Source organism: Pocillopora verrucosa, chromosome 7 (genome assembly GCF_036669915.1).
Source record: "Pocillopora verrucosa isolate sample1 chromosome 7, ASM3666991v2, whole genome shotgun sequence".
Taxonomy (NCBI): Eukaryota; Metazoa; Cnidaria; class Anthozoa; order Scleractinia; family Pocilloporidae; genus Pocillopora; species Pocillopora verrucosa.
In genome coordinates, this window is record NC_089318.1 from 646,018 (window position 1) to 663,734 (window position 17,717).

At 39.8% G+C, this 17,717-nt stretch overlaps 3 protein-coding genes and 1 pseudogene across 3 annotated transcripts; 3 read left to right on the forward strand and 1 right to left on the reverse strand.

The window, feature by feature from the left end:
* The first annotated feature begins 1,752 nt into the window (after positions 1–1,752).
* Positions 1,753–8,813, forward strand: LOC131775205 (PE-PGRS family protein PE_PGRS47). The gene is made up of 11 exons (XM_066169898.1): positions 1,753–2,175; positions 4,255–4,372; positions 4,589–4,796; positions 5,561–5,778; positions 6,111–6,278; positions 6,404–6,582; positions 6,669–6,816; positions 7,166–7,210; positions 7,525–7,707; positions 7,859–8,026; positions 8,335–8,813. Exons 1-11 carry the CDS (start codon positions 1,816–1,818, stop codon positions 8,400–8,402), a joined length of 1,863 nt encoding a protein of 620 aa, XP_066025995.1. The 5' UTR covers positions 1,753–1,815; the 3' UTR covers positions 8,403–8,813.
* A 1,015-nt stretch (positions 8,814–9,828) lies between these two features.
* On the forward strand, positions 9,829–11,133 carry LOC131775213 (ubiquinone/menaquinone biosynthesis C-methyltransferase UbiE-like). The gene has a single exon (XM_059091320.2). It carries the CDS (start codon positions 9,881–9,883, stop codon positions 10,664–10,666), a length of 786 nt encoding a protein of 261 aa, XP_058947303.2. The 5' UTR covers positions 9,829–9,880; the 3' UTR covers positions 10,667–11,133.
* Positions 11,134–13,950: 2,817 nt separating this feature from the next.
* Positions 13,951–15,368, reverse strand: LOC131775520 (trans-aconitate 2-methyltransferase). Its single transcript, XM_059091635.2, has one exon. The coding sequence runs from the start codon at positions 15,346–15,348 to the stop codon at positions 14,581–14,583; it is 768 nt and encodes a 255-aa protein (XP_058947618.2). The 5' UTR covers positions 15,349–15,368; the 3' UTR covers positions 13,951–14,580.
* Positions 15,369–16,717: 1,349 nt separating this feature from the next.
* LOC131775222 (uncharacterized) lies at positions 16,718–17,567 on the forward strand (annotated as a pseudogene).
* The last annotated feature ends 150 nt before the right edge of the window (positions 17,568–17,717 follow it).

Sequence of the window (17,717 nt, forward strand, 5' to 3'; positions counted from 1 at the left end):
TTCTTGCGGTATAATTGGATCAAAATAAAAACTGTTCTGCAAAGGCGGATCAAGATAATCAGAAAAAGTAGTGTTAACTTCAGGAATATTGGTTGCAAGTTGATGCCCTATTGACGAGAAGTATTTGTTGAGTGTGTTACCAATCGTTTTAGGATCATCTGATAAAACGCTATGCTCGTTAGAACGAATGAAATTAATTCTTTTTGATTTTTTCCTTTTCTTCGCATCTCCTAATATTTCGTTAATACCTTTCCATGTCGATCGCATATTTTTTATGTTAGAGTCAAAAAACCTTTGGTAGTGACGTTGTTTACTCAATCGAATAAGGGTTGTTAACTTATTTCTATATATTTTATATTTCGGCTAGTTTGATTCAAAGAACAATTTATTCGTCACCTTTATAGATTTCCTTAGTCCAGCAGTTAGCCAAGGTTTAGTTAGCATTTTTAGTTTTCTCACTGAAGCATCCCTGAGCGGTGCATGTTTATTAACTACATGATTTATAGTTTTATAAAGGTGAGAGAACGACTTGTTTACGTCGCAATTACCAGAAACCTCTTCCCAATTAATTGCACTTAGGTCATTCATGAATTCATTAGCATGAAAGCTGGAATAATCCCTAAATTTAGTCTTTTTTGTATGTGGTAATTCTTGCTTGTTTACGTTGACAATACAGACTTGCGAAAAATGATCGGTTGAGTCGGTGACGATATTGCCACTAGAAATATTATTCGTCAGGTTATTTGTGAAGATATTGTCAATTAAAGTCGCTGAGGACCCATACACTCGCGTTGGTTTATCAATTGTAGGAAGTATAGAAAAACTTTGCATACACTGAAGCAGTATCTGGCTGTATTTACAGTTTTCATATTTTAGCAAGTCTATATTGAAATCTCCCATGAGATATATATATTATTATTGTGATTACTGAAATACTCGAGGGAATCCGAAAGATAGTCAAGAAATTGATCTGCATTATTATGTTGTCGGTAAACAATGCCGCAGATATTTTTCTTGTGATTTGGTAGTGAAATTTCAATCCACAAGGCTTGATAAGAGGAATTAGTAGAGCGTTCTAAGACTCGATATTTATAGTTTTCATTAATAAAAAGACCAACACCACCGGCAGACAACGGGGTTTTAACAAATTCAAAGCAATAGTCAGGTAGTTGTGGTATAAAATCTATAGATTCGCCTACGCACAGTCGCGTTTCTGTAACACCTAATACCGTGAAATCGTTTTGTCTACGGAATCGTTCTGAAAGAGATCAAGATCATATAAGCTATTAAATGAATAGATCGATTTCCTGGAGGCTAGATTAGTGTCCAGTAAAGCGTTATACTGCGGGTGGGCATTTTTCAGATCTTTACAGTTATAATATGGCAATTCCATCAACAGAAATTTGTTTTCTTTAGCGAGATTTTTCTTCAGCCCAGCAATGAATAACAATGCTTTAGTTTGACAGGAGTATTCCTGTGAAACTTAAGCATTGAAAAATGACAAGCTTCACGGTAAATTGTTTAAATTTTTGATATTCGACATTTCCAAAATTGAAAAGTTCAACGTTTTCCCCAGTTGGATGTCATTCAACAAAAATTATACAAACAAATTTCTTTTCAATTCTCGCCTCTGCCATTTTAGCCCGGCATTGAATTTCCTTTGGCCGAATAAAGAAAATTGTCCGTATTAATAATTAATGCCTTATCAAAGGTCTCTTTTGGTTAAACATTTTAGGTGTCCGTGAGCAAATTTCAATATGCAAGGCTTGGAAACGCTTGGAAACACAAGTAACAGTTAAAAGAGATGCTTTGAACATGGAACTTCCAACTGGGATCAGAAAGTTTTTATTACTAGTCAGTTTGGTGGCCACTGCTGACTTAAAAAATGTAGCCAGCCTGTCTGTGAGCTTCAAAAGGACTTCAGATTCTGCCGTACATTATGGTCAGTTTGTTGGCAATGCATTTTCAAAGCTGATAACTTCATCGATCGCTACATTGCACGTTGCAAGTCTTGGTGAATGCACCTTTGAATGCATCAAAAATCGTGAATGTTTTTCTGTAAACTTCGGTGATCAAACCCAAGGAAAACACATTTGCGAACTGCTAAACGAAGACAAATTCAATCGATCGGACAAGTTTGCCCCCAGCCATGATTTTCACCATTACAATCTAAAGGTAGGGGCGGTCGTGTTATTATTATAGCTACTTTCATTTTCCTACGAGAAATAAGCTATCGATACGTCGATTATTTTCAGTTGGTGTGTGCAAAGGCTGTGAATTTGTTACTGATTCTACTCCACAGTAGCGCATCGAAACAAATCACTACCGTTGAAATTGTTAGTACGCGGACTCACTTTAAATTAATCAACATATGACAGTTGACGTCTGTAGAAGTGCAAAAGGGAAATTTCGAGAACAAAGATAGCGAGAAAAAGTAACATCATGTTTTCCAATCTGCACGAGTTTCGCCAATTTTGATGAAACTATAACGGTGACAAATCCATCTTGAATAAACCCCAACAAGAACTGCCACTTTCATTATTGCTCGTATTGATCTTGGCACTAATTAGTTCCATAAGGAGAATTAGGCAATTATTTCCTTTTAAAATATATTAGGGAACTTTTGAAAAGGAATCTTAATGGTAATCATTCATCTGTTCTTGGCATACAGTATTTCATTTACTGAAGAGATGGGTGAAATATATTTCGGACCTATACAAGAAACAATTTAAATTAAAAGCATCTAGCTAGGCAGGTGTATATCTTACGTCAAAATATATTAAATTTATATCCTTTTTTGTTTGCCTAAGACAAAGACTAAGACGAAGGTTGATAATTTTACTGGTCATAGGGGCCGGAGTTCACAAAAACCGAAAAAAACAATTTTCCCGAGACAAAAATAGTTTTCCCGAGTATTGTTCCCCTTGTCTTTCGAGAACAAGTCGATTCACAACGTCGAAATTAGTCAATTTTGTCATATGGAGTCGGCAAAAACCACAACTGTAGCTAAATCGCGATTAAGGGAGTGGCGTAATTGATGAATTTACGCCACGTTTAGCAGGGAAGCGAACAAGCACCATAATCTAATCGCTTTAGTTAGCAAACTAGGTGTGCTAGTCATGGTTTTTAATCAACATGAAAACAAATTAAGCCAATTTTTCGAATTCAGTTTTGGTTTGTTATCTGTCTGAATCATCTCGTCCCATGATCAACTTTACTCCTTCTTTCGGTATATTTCTCTCTTTCATCGTATTTTCTTGGTTCAATCTTTATTCAATTATTCCTTTCTGAAGTAATATAAAGTTCTCGGTAGTAGGTAAAAAATTATTTATTATCAAAAGGAAAACAACATCGACTTGAAACCACAAATAAAAAAACAATTATTTTCATTGAGTTTTTTAAAAGTTTCAGATCAGGGATAATGATCGCAATATTTGTCATTTTGTTTAGTGCAGTAGTAGCGCATCAACAGTTAACTTAATCTTTAACCTTAACCTTAAAACGTTAACCCTAGCTCTGAATTTGCAGCTGCATGTTTTCGCCTCGAAAAATTGTTGCAATCGGCAATTATCGTAGGGCAATTTACTATTTTCTACTGAGTTGATAACGTAAATTGGCCACTGTGAAGAGTTTTTTTTCATAGCGATAGACGAAGGGCTAACGCTCGAAACTTCAGCTTTTAAACACTCGCCCAAATGACAATATTCATGTTCATTTTTGCGTTGATTTAACACTGTTATGCTGATGCATGTTATCGTCTCTGGTGAACATATTATTCGACGAAAAATATTTAGAATAAAAAGTGGAAGCGAAGTGAAACAAAGATATCTAAACAGGGTCTGTTCTTCTCTATTGACAATTGAAGGGAGGATTAATTTTAAAACGTGTATGGAGTAACTGATGCAAAACATTGTTAGAGAGTAGATTGTTTGATTTGTTATTACGCAACCAGTTTAACGCACTTAAAGCTCTTGCAGATTTGGAAGCTCTTTCACTTAGTGACCCTGCGATTCTGATGTTCATCGATTACCTACTAACGAATAGATCTTCCTTTCAACATGCGCGTAAGAGATCAGCACAAGACACAAATCTCCGTAAAGTAAACCGCAAAGTAACACAAAAGTGTTAGTTTTAAAATTCAATCACTCTGTCAAGGAGATAATGTTTTTCGATACTGAAGAAAAATTGGTGTCTGATCAAATTCAGTTTCGTTGATACCTAATTGTCATCTATTTCCTCTCTGTTCTTTTCAAGACGCCGTGCATGTCAAATCCATGCAGAAATGGTGGCACTTGTCAGCCGATTTATGACAAAGACGATTACCAATGCAAATGTCCATTTAAGAACCTGAGTGGAAAAAACTGTGAAGATTGTAAGTATCAGTAGATTGTCATTAACCTTCCTTCTTCTTCTTCCTCCTGCCCTCACTCTTTTTATTGGTCTGGTCTGGCTTAGATTTTGGACGACGAGCATGTTTGTGTCGTTGCGTGAATCCATGTTGAATATTCGTATCTGTAAAGTCAGCCGTTTGTGAGCAGTATAAGTGGTTACCCAGTGCAACATTTTAGTCTTCCGTTGTCGATTTTAGTGTTATGCAATGATGAAACCCTAGACATCTGCACACAAGTGATGATATCATGGGAGGTGAAGTCTGCTGAATCAAACAAAGTCGTTTTAAACAACTGTAAGGATGCTGACAAAATTCAACGCGGAGATGAAATTATTTTTATCGCAACCAGAGGGAATCTAAGCAATCATGGCAAACACGAGATCATGAAGGTGAACAACATTACTGGGTGAGTACTAATAAAGTTCCTGCTTCTATGTGTTCGACGTCTTCCTCTTCCTTCCCCGCTAACTACTTTTATTCCCGTACGTCGTCTTAGTCACCTGATACAAGTATTATGGAGAGAGCTTGTAGAGCATTCCTGCTATGACAGGGGCTCTGTCGTCATCATCGTCTTCCTCATTCCTCCCTTTCTCTCTCCCTCTACACCTCTCCCTTCTTCTTCTAATTCTCTTTCTTCTCTTTCTTTTCCTCCTCTTTTCCCTCCAATCTTCTTCTTCTTCTTACCACTTCTACCTGTTTCCTCGGTTAATTCTCCTTTCTCGTGCTTCTTTTTTCGCCTCTTCCTCCAACTCCTCCTCCTATTCTTTGTTCTCCCTCCTTCTTTCCTCCTCCTCCTTCCTCCTCCTCCTCCTTCCTCCTCCTCCTTCCTCCTCCTCCTTCCTCCTCTTCCTCCTCCTTCCTCCTCCTCCTTCCTCCTCCTCCTCCTCCTTCCTCCTCCTCCTTCCTCCTCCTCCTCCTTCCTCTCCCCTTCTCCATTACCCTTTCCTCGCATTATTATTCATTTTCTTCCTCCTTTCCTCCCTCACCATCCACTCTTTCTCTTTCGTTCAGTCCCCTTCAACTCTTCATCCTCCACCTCCTCCTCTTTCTTCCTTTTCCTCTCTTTCTTTTCTTCTTTCCTTTTTCCAAGTATCTCCTCATCCCCCTGATAGGGCACTTTCAAGTAATAAAAATTAACATTATTTTTACAATTATGGTTATTTGTTTAAGCTGTGATCTCACATTGACCAAAGCCTTTACTCAGCCTGTTAAGTCCAGTGACAGTTATACCATCGCCCAATTATTTCCAACGTTCAAAAATGTCACCCTCTGGAACAAGTGTGTTCTGACATGTCGAATGCAAGACAGTGGTCATGGAGGGATACTAGCTCTGAGAGCAAAAACGTTCAGCATCGATGGAACTTCAGTGATATCAACCACTGGTCTAGGTAGACTGCACATAATGTTGAACTGTAATTTAATGTTACACTCCAAGACTCCTTGCACGACAAAAAATTTGAAACGATAAAACTTTTCAAATTTATCGTACATTGTTTTAACACAATTTCAACATAACAAGCCTTAATGCAGCCTGGAGGCACCGGCAGCGAATGAGGGTTGTTCTTGTTCAGGCCAACAAGAATAACTAGCAATTAATTTTGGGTTGCAATGCTAATTAAGTTAGAGCTTATTTTCAAGAGTTGAGAGTTCCTGAAGAGGAAAAGGTTATCATTAAACGTTATTTCTGAGATTAATGACTTGATTTTAATTTCCTTCGTAGGATTTCGTGGTGGGCAAGGCGGTGACTCACGGGGTGGGGGCGGGTATGGTGGCGAGTCTTTCTTGTACCTTCAGACAGGAACCAATGGGAAAGGAGGAGATATTAGTGGAACTTCGTGGGGCATAAACACAAATGGACTTGGAGGGGGAGGTGGAGGGGATGGTGGTGGTTAGTTGTGTTATACTTTCCTTACCATACACATCATTTACTATCGATGACAAATTTTTTTTATATCAATGGTTGGAAAAACGTTTATGATAATTATGATACCTGTGATATTTGCTCATATTTAGCCTCACAGGGTGGACCTGGAGGATACAACTCTGGAGGGGGAGGAGGTGACTCAACAGTTAATAGTGATGATGGCGCAGGTGGAGGAGGAGGCGGTGGACATTTTTCTGGTGGTGGGGGTGGTGGTGCCGGAACTGGTTGTGGCGGTAAGGGAGGTACAGGAGGAACAGCTTCAACAGTTGTAAGTCAATACTCTGTTTTGCTGTTTTTTGTATGTTTGTCATATGGGATATAAATCCAGATGTAGCTTCCGCCTTTCCCTCGCAGATAAATGCGTTCGCTGGTGGTGGAGGGGTGGCAGCCTGTACAGCCGGGAATGGTGGAAATGGAGGTCAGCAGGGTCAGCCTGTTCAAGGGAACTGTGCTTCAGCTCGCAGCGGAACAGCAGGGAATGGAAATAGAGGGGGCGAAGGAGGTGATGAATAACAAAAGTTATTGACCTTTTCAGCCTTGTCTCTTGATGTTTAAGAACACCAACGTCAGTCATCGATGAAGTAAACAATGGATGGGAAAGCTAATGACTCCCAGGCTAGAAAAAACCGAGCAGGATTATTTTCAAATTGGGAGAAATTAATCCAGTGATTTTGGTTATCTGTGTTGCTCGAATGTATTTGTTTCAAGGGTGATTCTTTTCCAACCACGGTATCATAAGGAAATAATCAACTATATAAGAATATAGTTAAAAAAAGGAAGAAAAATTTCACTCCTGCTACTCGCAAGAGGATGAAGAGTCAGTTAGCATTTATTGTGTCTTTATATTTTAGGTGACTCGTCGTGTCATCCTTCTTATGGTGGGGGAGGAGGAGGAGGTGAGTAAACTGAGATCAAATGATGTTGAAACAACGTTTCCCATTTTGAATGAGGAAGCTCATCAAAGTACTGATCGGACTAACAAACGCAGCTGCGATACCGAAAACACTACCCAGCATTCGTGTCTACGATGGAAGTTAATTGCCAAGTCGAGTTGGCGTAGTAAGCGATTAGAAAAAATGAACAATCACAAAACAGTTACAGTCGTTATTACGTCATGAAATGCCAATATCATTCATAGCTTTTCATTTAGATAAATTTGGTTTTGAAAAACTGTCTTTTCTCTTCACAAACTGTTGCATATCTCATTTAGGTGGAATGCAGTTTGGCAACACAGATTTCACCAAACGACTAAGCTACGGTGGAGGAGGGGGTGGTGGAGGTGGCTCAGCATTTACAGATGATACCAACTTGGGGGGGAGGGGAGGAAATGGAGGTGGCTTGGTGTATCTTCTTCTTGAGGAGATTACGTTGGAGGGGAAAATTGAATCGAAAGGTAATAAGTTACCGGATAACTGTTGATCACAGGAAATCCAACTCAGAACATGCATTGTTTTGATTATTCTCTATAATAACCTAATCATTCTCCAACTAAGTGCTATTGTATCGCCAATGTTCCCGCTGTTTTCTGTTTTCTAATCCTCCAGGACAATCAGGGGAATGCCTCAACGTGAAGGCACATAGATCAGCTCCCGGGGGGAGTGGTGCGGGTGGAAGTGTCGTCATCATTACAAAATCATTACATGGCAATCCGAACAGCAAAATTCAAGTTGACGGTGGTATCCCTGTGGATTGTGCTTTTGGAACTGGAGGAGGTAAGCTAAATCCTCTTCCATCCCCACCCATTACAAATGCATTCTCAAATACATTTTCATGTGTATTCATGAGGAGTAAAACGTCCGTTGAAAGGTATCATCAATAGAACTGAGTCACACTGCCTTTTTACCCGACAAACTGACTGACTGTCTTATTGATTAACTAGCTAACCGTACTCAGCGACTCACTAACTGACTCGCTGACTGACTCACTCACTCACTAACTGACTGACCGACCAACTACAATTCTGCTATTCTTAAGTTGGTTGGCCGGAGTTATTAAATCATTTTTCTTTCTCGTCATTTAGGTGGCGGGGGAGGTGTAGGCCGCTGGCTGATAAAAACACAAGACTCACTTTTAAATTCTGGACAGTGAACCGTGAAATAAACACAGCTATTGAACATACATTCGTGACCACACGAGATGAGTCATTCTTAGGGAAAAGACAGCCTGTTACATCCTTCTATGTTTTCTTTTTTTTTCTTTTCTTTTTCATGCAATCTCATGTAAAACAAAGGGAAACATTCAAAGAGGAGGATACATCATGTGACATGTTTGGCATTACAGCTGGTGCGTTTGATCCCCAGGTGGTCACGCACAAAAGACAGGTTAACAAGTTCAAGTTGTGCTCGGTTCACAAACGAGAAAATTCACTACCATTAAAGTCGTTCCTAGTAAAAAATATCTTACCTTCATCACAGCTCTTCCGGCAGAAAATTACGATTTTTAGGCTTCTTTGTAGACTTCTCACCATTTCTTTGATTTTATGTTAAGGACTTATATTTAACCTACGCATGAAAAGGCTGGAACTCTTGAATACTGCTCTAATCAATTCTCCTTGAAACAGAAACTCGACTAGTTGCTTTTAGAATAACTGTAGAGAAAAAGACTGTGAATATATGAAAATCATGTATGTGAACTGCGGTTGAAGAAACGAATGTGAAAGCGATTTTCGCAGTTATGAACACTAATTAACCGGTGGTGAAAATAAGGCCCGAAAATATCTAGGCCTGTACGGGATATGAACCCATGACCTCTGCGATACTAGTGCAGCTCCTAGTTGGCTTGTTAGCTCAGTTGGTATAGCGCTGGACGAGATGTAATGGTAGTACCTACTCAAATCGGGTGACTAAAAGACTTCCTTCTCGCCTTTCAGAGTTCAAAAAGGCAATTTACCTGAGGGGTAACACCAAAAGCAATCAACAAATAGTTAGCCTTTAAGCATGTTAGCTTTTCAACATATGACCCTAGGAAATCAGTTGACGGAGTTTGGAAACGTCATCTTCAAACATATTTCACAAACCCGTGAACAAAAAAATGTCTACCTTGAATACAAATTTAGGTTGCACAATATAACTTAGTACCTTTTTCATTCGCGGGCACAAAAAACGTGAGTGCAAACAAAAATAGAACTTCTTTGGGACGAAGGTTATGGTGAGAAGCATCAGTTTCCTCAGATAAAGGTCCGGTCATTATTTTATCTCTTGGGGAGAGGGGGTGTGGAGGATTTTTGTTTTGTCATGATAAACTACTATTATTATGATCTCGCCTCATTGAGAGCTAATTGACTCTTCATGCTTTGTTGACCTCAACTGATCACCCTTCCGTTACCTTCTCTCCCCTTAAAACCATATGATATTTCCCCCGCGTATTCTCCGCCTCCCTCCCTTCTTCCCAGGCGATGAATAATGAATGGTCCTTTATCTGATGAAACTAATGCTTTCAAGCGTAACCTTATGACTCAGCATTGTGATTATAAAAGGCCTCTTGATACCCCCTTGTGGTTAGCATCAGAGTACAGTTCAACCTGATCGTGAAATCATTCTCCGTACCGACTCCGTCTGTCATCAATCATGGTAAACAGTGCACAAGCAGCTGAGGGTTACCAGCAAATTTCTGCTACGATACAAAGATCTTTGGGCAGAAAATTAATTGAAAATGTTAAACCATGCCTTGGAAATGTCATCTTGGATTTAGGATGTGGCACCGGAGAACTGTCTGCCTATTTGGCGGAGCTCGTAGGAAGAGATGGAAAAGTTGTAGCCGTGGACCCTGACATTGCTCGAGTGAAATTGGCCCAGAAAACACATGGAGGAATCAGTAATCTTGCCATTCAAGAAGGAAGCGCCTCAAACTTCCCAGGAATGGGATCACAGTGTTACGACGTTGTCTTTTGCAACTTTGTGCTTCACTGGATTCAGGACAAACATGAGGCCTTCAAGAACTCTTTTCAGAGCCTTAAACCAGGCGGGAAAATTCTGTTGTCGTACGGAGATTCATTGGCTATCATGTTTGAGCGCTTTTTCAAAGAACTTATCCCAGAAAACTGTAACGCTTTATTAAGCAAGTGGCACTTCATAGAGAGAGAAAAGATAGAAGAGATGTGTGCAGCTGTCGGCTTTGATACTGTGAAGAGTTACGACGTGAAAAGTGATGCCTATGTATTTGATAACGAAGAAGGAATGATTTCGTTTTTCTGGGCAAGTTCACATGGCTTATTTGATCCCAAGCTGATAAGAAAAGACAGGCTGGCAAGTTTCTGCGCTCGGTACACAAGTGGGGAAAATTCTTCACCATTTAAGTTGTTTCCTGGTGAAGGTGATCACTATTGTGTGTTGGTTGCAGCGAAACCGATATAAAAATATCTCTGCTTCCTCCTTTGTAGACTGTCAAATTAGCCAATTTTTCCAGTGTACATGTCACGGAATTTTATGTGAACGTATTTTCAGTATATCTTGTTCTCTTCAAATTAGGAATTCGTCAGAGTTCTTTTCATAGAGCTAGCTAGTAGCTAGTAGCTAGTTATTCTCGAAGATCATAGCAAAAATCAACGAAACTCATTTTCGTGTTTCACGGATTGGGCAGATACAAAGGATAAGTGTTCATCTTATTGGAACGTTGTAAAGAGTTACTGTTCCAGAATGTCTACAATAAATGCTAATATTCAGTCCTATCAAATTTCCATAACAATGATAACGAGCAATTATCACGCATTTGCATGAAATGAACATTAAGACAAAATGATTTCGTGCCACGCTTGATCGCACTAAACAAGAAAGGAGTGCAGTGTTCGCAGATTCAATTACTAATCAGAGAGAACGGTGAACAATGTGTAGGTATGGGCGGCCGTCACCACCAAAAATACAAGGATGTCAAATAGATCAGCAAAGATGGTGTAAGGATCAGCTGCAGGATAGCTAATAAAAGAATGGCATGGCCAAATTATAGACAGTCTAGTTTTCCTTCGTGAAACAGAACACCCTAAACATGAATAGTTTAGCAAAATGAGAAACGGTCTAGTAGCCCATGTTGAGTTGGAACATGAGATTGTGAAATGGACTAGCTCAATTACGAATAGCTTAGCACTAATTTGCAATACAGTACTCAAACGGTGTAGCGTTGCGTTAAACGGCTCAGGGTAACGTCGAGTAGCACAGCATGCGCACAAACGGTGTAGCGTTGCGTCAAATGGCTCAGCGTAATGTCGAATGGTACAGCGTACATAAAAATAGTGTAGCGATGCGGGAAATGGCTCAGCGTAATGTAGAATGGTACAGCGTACATAAAAATAGTGTAGCGTTGTGTGAAATGGCTCAGCGTAATGTAGAATGGTACAGCGTAGACACAAATAGTGTCGAATAGCTTTGCAAAACATCAGACGCTCTATCTGAACATTAAATTGCTCCTGCAGTTGATCCTTAAGCCATCTTTGTATTTGCTGATCTATACGACATCCTTGTATTTTTGGTGGTAACGGCCGCTAAGGCATCTCGCCGAAACCACCAAAAATACAAACCGCAAATGGAACAGCGATCTGCTGGGGGCATGACGTCATCGAATGTGAAGACTGACACGAAACCATTACATGGCGTAGTCGCTGTATGGAATAGTCTTCACTTCGCTTTGCCTTAAAACAGAGCCAATTCGGTAAGTTTCTCCTATTTTTTCACTGCTGATATTGCACTTATTCGTTGTCGTTCACGAAAGCGTCAATTAAAATAGCAACGAGACTGAATTCTACCCCGGTTTGCCGGCCTCTTGGTTTACCACAGTTTATAGTATTAAGTAGTGCTATGACGTGCATTAAATGTCAATTGTCAAGCTCTCTTTTCTTTCTCCGACTCACGCTTAATTTTCAAGGAGAGTCCAACTTCAATGGCTCTTTGAACATTGGAGGAGTACGTGAGAAGTTGAATATTGTGTAAGCCCTGGACGCCATGGTAAGAAAACTGATATCCTTGATCTGTTTTGACATTTTTCGATCAAAGTGATATCGGAATGCTTTAATTGGTGAACGCTAGTGCGGACACCGTAATGCAATTAGTTGTACGTAATTGTCCAACTCTAGGTCGAGTTTTACCGTTCAATCTGTTACAGTCGCAACTTGCTGAATAAAAACTATTGCATAATTCAGACAATTGACAGGACATCTTGCTGTTTCGTCGTTTGTTTCGGTAGACGTATTTATTTATATTTCTATTTATTTTTACATTTCTGTACCTCAACTATTAATTTTTGTTATTATTATTATTAGTATTATTATTGTTATTATTATTATTATTATTATTATTATTATTATTGCTACAGACTGAGTTCAGTACACACTAGATATATTGACTAGAGTTGCGTGACCATGGCGTCCAGGGCACACACAAAATCCAACTTCTCACGTACGCCGAGTCAGAAAAGAAAAGATATGAGAGCTCGGCAATCGACATTTAATGCACATCATAACACTACGTAATACTATTAAAATTCAGGCTCACCAACACGTGCAAACTGTGGTAAACCGGGAGGCCGGTAAACCGTGGTAGAATCCAGTCTCGCTCTTTTAATTAACACTATCATGAACGACAACGAATAAATGCAATATCGGCAGGGAAAAAAAGAGGAGAAACTTACCGAATTGGCTCTGCTTTACGGCAAGGCGAAGTGAAGACTCTTCCACACAGCGACTACACTATGTAATGGTTTCGCGCCAGTCTTCACATTCGATGACGTCATGCCCCCAGCAGATCGCTCTTCCATTTGCGGTTTGTATTTTTGGTGGTTTCGTCTTCACATTCGATGACGTCATGCCCCCAGCAGATCGCTCTTCCATTTGCGGTTTGTATTTTTGGTGGTTTCGGCGAGATGCCTTGGCGGCCGTTACCGCCAAAAATACAAGGATGTCGTATAGATCAGCAAATACAAAGATGGCTTAAGGATCAGCTGCAGGATAGCATAGCTAATAAAGGAATGACATGCCCTGGGTTTGCTGCTAATCATCGGCGTAATATCCTAATCTTCTACTCTCGCCTCCTCCTAACTATTTGATTATTATCGGTAAACATATTGTTTTGTAGGATTGCAGGAGAGCCAAAGAATCTTGAACTCTCCATAGTTTCAGATTTAAATTAAAAAAATAGCCAAATCCGACCGAGTAAAACCTGTATGAACATTGTACCACCAGTTTTTCCTTTTTTGTCCCATTTAAGTACTGTTGTTACCAGAAAAGCTTATTTTTCATTAATTATAAGTCACTCCCAGTTTTTCTATCTTCCTGTGCTTACTGCTCTCTTAAATATTGTCCTTTTGCCGTGGTTTGGTGAACACGGTTAACTTCTCAGGAGCAACTAGACCATTCTCAAGTCTTCAAGGACCAATAAGCACCCCTCTTTTACTCGAAATTTTTAATAAGCGCCCGTCGTTAAACCCTAAACCCTAAATCCTAAGCCGCCCGGGCACTTATTCGAGGAAATACGGCATCCACTTATAACCCGCCAAAAAAATTATGCATGATTTTATTGGCTCGTCAACATCACGTGGTACACACTCAAAGGACAGTTATCAAGCACTAGGCACTGTCTATATTGACATTTGTCCTCCAATTATTTCCGCCGAAAGGAAACAAAACCGATGGAAAAAAGGGAAGCATAAGAGTGTCACATTTGCCCTCGAAGCTTTGCTCCTCGGACAAATATCTATTTTTTGGGCAGTCTCTCGGCCGCAGACATCATCAGCCGACATGCCTGCTTCCGGGACGGGTTTATTTACTAAATATCAACAAAAAAAGATGACTTTTCGTGTTTCGCGTATAGAGCAGACATATAGGATATAGGAATTCTCTAATTTGGTAAACACAGCACAAATTTTCATGCTCTTTCAGCTAATTGATGTGCTGCGTACAAAACTGGCTGGGTTAGCACAACGCAGAATTAAATCTTCATTGTATTCCGACTAGAATATAATCCTGTACTGCTGGTTAGTTAAGATGGTAGTAACTTTTAAAATTATCCTAGAATGTACCTACTTGTTAAATTGAGCCGCCCAAATATAATTTGCTTGGTGTATTTTGGTCAACAATAGAATAGGACTCGATTAGGGAGATCAACTGACATATTTTCATTCCAGGGGTGTACAATTAAAATTAAAGTAATATGATTATTAGAAAATTATAACTTCCATCTCAAGTCGGACCACTGTACAAAGAACCAAATCGAGTTCTTAAGAAGCCAGCTTGAACAGCATTTTCTAGCAAACGACTGACTGCGTGGGCTTGGGCTGCTTGTGTTCATTGTGCTTGGGATTTCGGCTTCACAGCTAGAAGTCTACTCACCCTGCTATCGGCAGTAAAGTCGAACGGTGGGTTTCCGAACTTTTCGAACAGTTGTTGAATTCTTTCTTGGGTGACAAGCTGTAGATCGAAAACTCCATGTGAAGTACCTACTAGCCACTGTAGAAGGTTTTCCATACTGGGATAAACGACCGTTTTATCATAGGCGTAATAGCTGCTCACGACATCAAATCCTGCTGCGCGGCACATGCAATCTATATTATCTCTGGTATCGAAGCAAAACATTTTGTTGAATTTTTCCGCTGTCTCCGGGTTCAGCACTTCAAATGAGTTAGTTATAAAGGGGAGTAAGGCGTCTATGTAATGTATGGCAATTTTCCCGCCGGCTTTCAAACTGTCAAACATATTCCTGAACGCCTTGTCCTTGTCCGGTATCCAATGAAACACAAAGTTGGAGAAAATCAGGTCATACTTTTTAGATCCCATGCCTTGAAACTCATCAGAGTTCCCTTCCACAAAGAAGAGGTTCTTTACATGACGATGAGTTTCCTTGGCCAAATTCAGTCGATTGGTGTCAGGATCAACAGCAATAACATGTCCATGTGGCCCCACAAGCTCAGCAAGGAACGCAGACAGCTCACCAGTACCACAGCCCAGATCCAAGATGACACCTCCGGGTTGTGGAAGTACGTCCTTACAGATGAACGTTTTACCACCTTCCAGTTGCACTGTAACTGAGCTTTGTTGATAAGACGAGGCAGCCATGATAACGGACCTGAGATAGTACTAAAAGCCGGGCTTCCTGCTGCCGCATTTATAGAAAAAAAAAATTCATGATCATGTGACGTCAATCGCCCACGCAAGAGCAACTTCAATTACGAAGGTCAAAGTCAACCAGTTGTTTTAAGCTGTCTTCCATGCAGGCTGGTGCATAAATGCGTATTGTCTATCACAGAAATATAAAACACTTCGAATACAGACGCTTCATTTAGGATAGGAAATCAGTTGACAGAGTTTGGAAACGCATTTCAAACATATTTCACAAACCCGTAAACAGAAAAATGTCTGCCTTGAAATATAAATTTAGGTTGCACAATATAACTTAGTACCTTTTATATTTAAGGGCACAAACGTGAGTGTAAACAAAAATAGAACTTCTTAGGGACGAAGATTATGCTGAGAAGCATTAGTTTCCTCAGATTAAGGTCCGGTCATTGTTTTATCATCTGGGAAGGGGGAGGGGTGTGGAGGATTTTTGTTGTGTCATGATAAAATACTATTATTATGATCTCCCTTCACTGAGAGTTAATTGACAATCAATTCGCTCTTTATGCTCTGTTGGCGTCGACTTACCCTCCCTCCCTCCATTACCTTTCCCCCTTAAAACCATATGATCTCCCTCACAATTCTTTCCCCTCCCCCCTTCCCAGACGATAATTAATGAATGGTCCCTTATCTGATGAATGCTTCTCAGCATAACCTCATTAGAAGTCACGGATGACATCATCATGAAGTGGCTCTTCTTCACCAGTCACGTTTTTACCTCTAAGCCGTACTTGTTTACAATTACACACAACTCGGTACAATTTATCACGTTGTATCACTCTTATTAACATTCATGCTTCTCGACCAAAATAAGGACAAACAGAGTCGCGCACGACTGCGCACGAATCGATCTACAGGGATTGTGAAAAATTGACGTAAATCTTAGTCTGCGTGTAGACCCTCATTGTTAATCTTTCAAGCGTGCTAACAACGCAGGCGAGCGAGAGGACTGCAAAAGATCTACGTTTAGCACTGACTAATGGGTACTATTGGTGCCAGACTCCCGGCAAACCTCTCCCCGACTCGTCTCAAATCTATCATGCGGCGCTAATAAAATGAAGACCTTGTTATATGCTACGTAATTCTCGTTACTCATCCCAAATAAAAAAAAAAGGAGTGAAATAAAATTGTATTGCGAAGCCTCCGTTTGAAGTTAGTTCGACCTGTGCTTCTCATTCTACCAAAGGTAAGACACAGACTACAGGTGGTATAGATTTTCTTTTCATGGCTGACTGGTGGAAAAACAGGCTCGGGTCTCGTGCAAAGCTAAATCTCCCTATTAATATTAACAGCTGGATAGTCAAAGGATCTTGCCATAGAAAGAAAATTGGAGTTTAAGTTTTGAAATCGATTCACGTATCTTTTGGTTTCCTGACAAGAGCCAAGGGAAAAAAATATATGGATTCACCTTCCGGGTCCTTCTTTCGATTTTGGAGTTTTGTTAAAGTTTTCTCCGCATTTTCAGGTCTTTTAGGTTTCAACCACATTTCCAGCATCTTAATTTTCAAATTCTGTGGACTTTCGATAATTTCTATGATTGCGGTATACATTCTTTGTTTTTCCTCGTTGGTTTTATTTTGGTGCGGATTTAAACGTGCACAAAGAGATCGTGGGACAAGGCAACAACGACATCTTCTCAAAGAGCTTTACTCCATAGATGTTGAAAAGATTCCAATGATCATTGATCGCTTTTAGAGCTATACGGAGGAAGTCCTCGTGGTGAGGAGGAAATCTACACAAAGGAAAGTGCGAGTTGTTGGGTGGAAAAGCGCTGTGCAGTGTGTTTAGAAGCTGAAGCGTGCATCCAAACTTTGCCTTGCGAACACGTGGTTGTGTGCAGTTGGTGCGCTTGGCAGTCGTTGAAGCTTGCGTTTCTTCAGAAGTCATCGCACCGCTGTGTGGTGTGCAGGACAGAGATTGAGGACTTTAGCAGAAGTTTGATTAGCGCAAGTGACTTGCTGAATCTAAGCTGGAAAGATGTGAGGAAGATTGTTGAAGACGTAAAACGTTGTTGAGCGTTAGCCGTCTTTTTTAAATAGTCGAGGAAAGTAGGGAAGTTGAAGATGTATAATAAGCTTTCTTGGATGAAATAAATTAACGAAATTTTGGTAAATTTCCAGGCAAAACATTTACCTAGAGGAACCTGTGGAATAGAACTGGAAGACATACTACGATAATTGTTATCAATAATATCTTTCTCATCATCATCATTATTATTATTATCACTAATACTATCGTTACAGTTTTTATCAATTTTATCATCATTAAAGAAATGAAGTCATGTACACTCGCTAACATGCTTGTATTTT

Bases quoted from the DNA above. Each gene is read 5' to 3' on its own strand.
- LOC131775213 (XM_059091320.2), top strand. From the start codon at position 9,881: ATGGTAAACAGTGCACAAGCAGCTGAGGGTTACCAGCAAATTTCTGCT.
- LOC131775520 (XM_059091635.2), bottom strand. From the start codon at position 15,348: ATGGCTGCCTCGTCTTATCAACAAAGCTCAGTTACAGTGCAACTGGAA.
- LOC131775205 (XM_066169898.1), top strand. From the start codon at position 1,816: ATGGAACTTCCAACTGGGATCAGAAAGTTTTTATTACTAGTCAGTTTG. The intron at 4,373-4,588 runs GTAAGTATCAGT...TGTCGATTTTAG, and splicing joins TGGAAAAAACTGTGAAGATT to TGTTATGCAATGATGAAACC. The intron at 6,817-7,165 runs GTGATGAATAAC...TTTATATTTTAG, and splicing joins AAATAGAGGGGGCGAAGGAG to GTGACTCGTCGTGTCATCCT.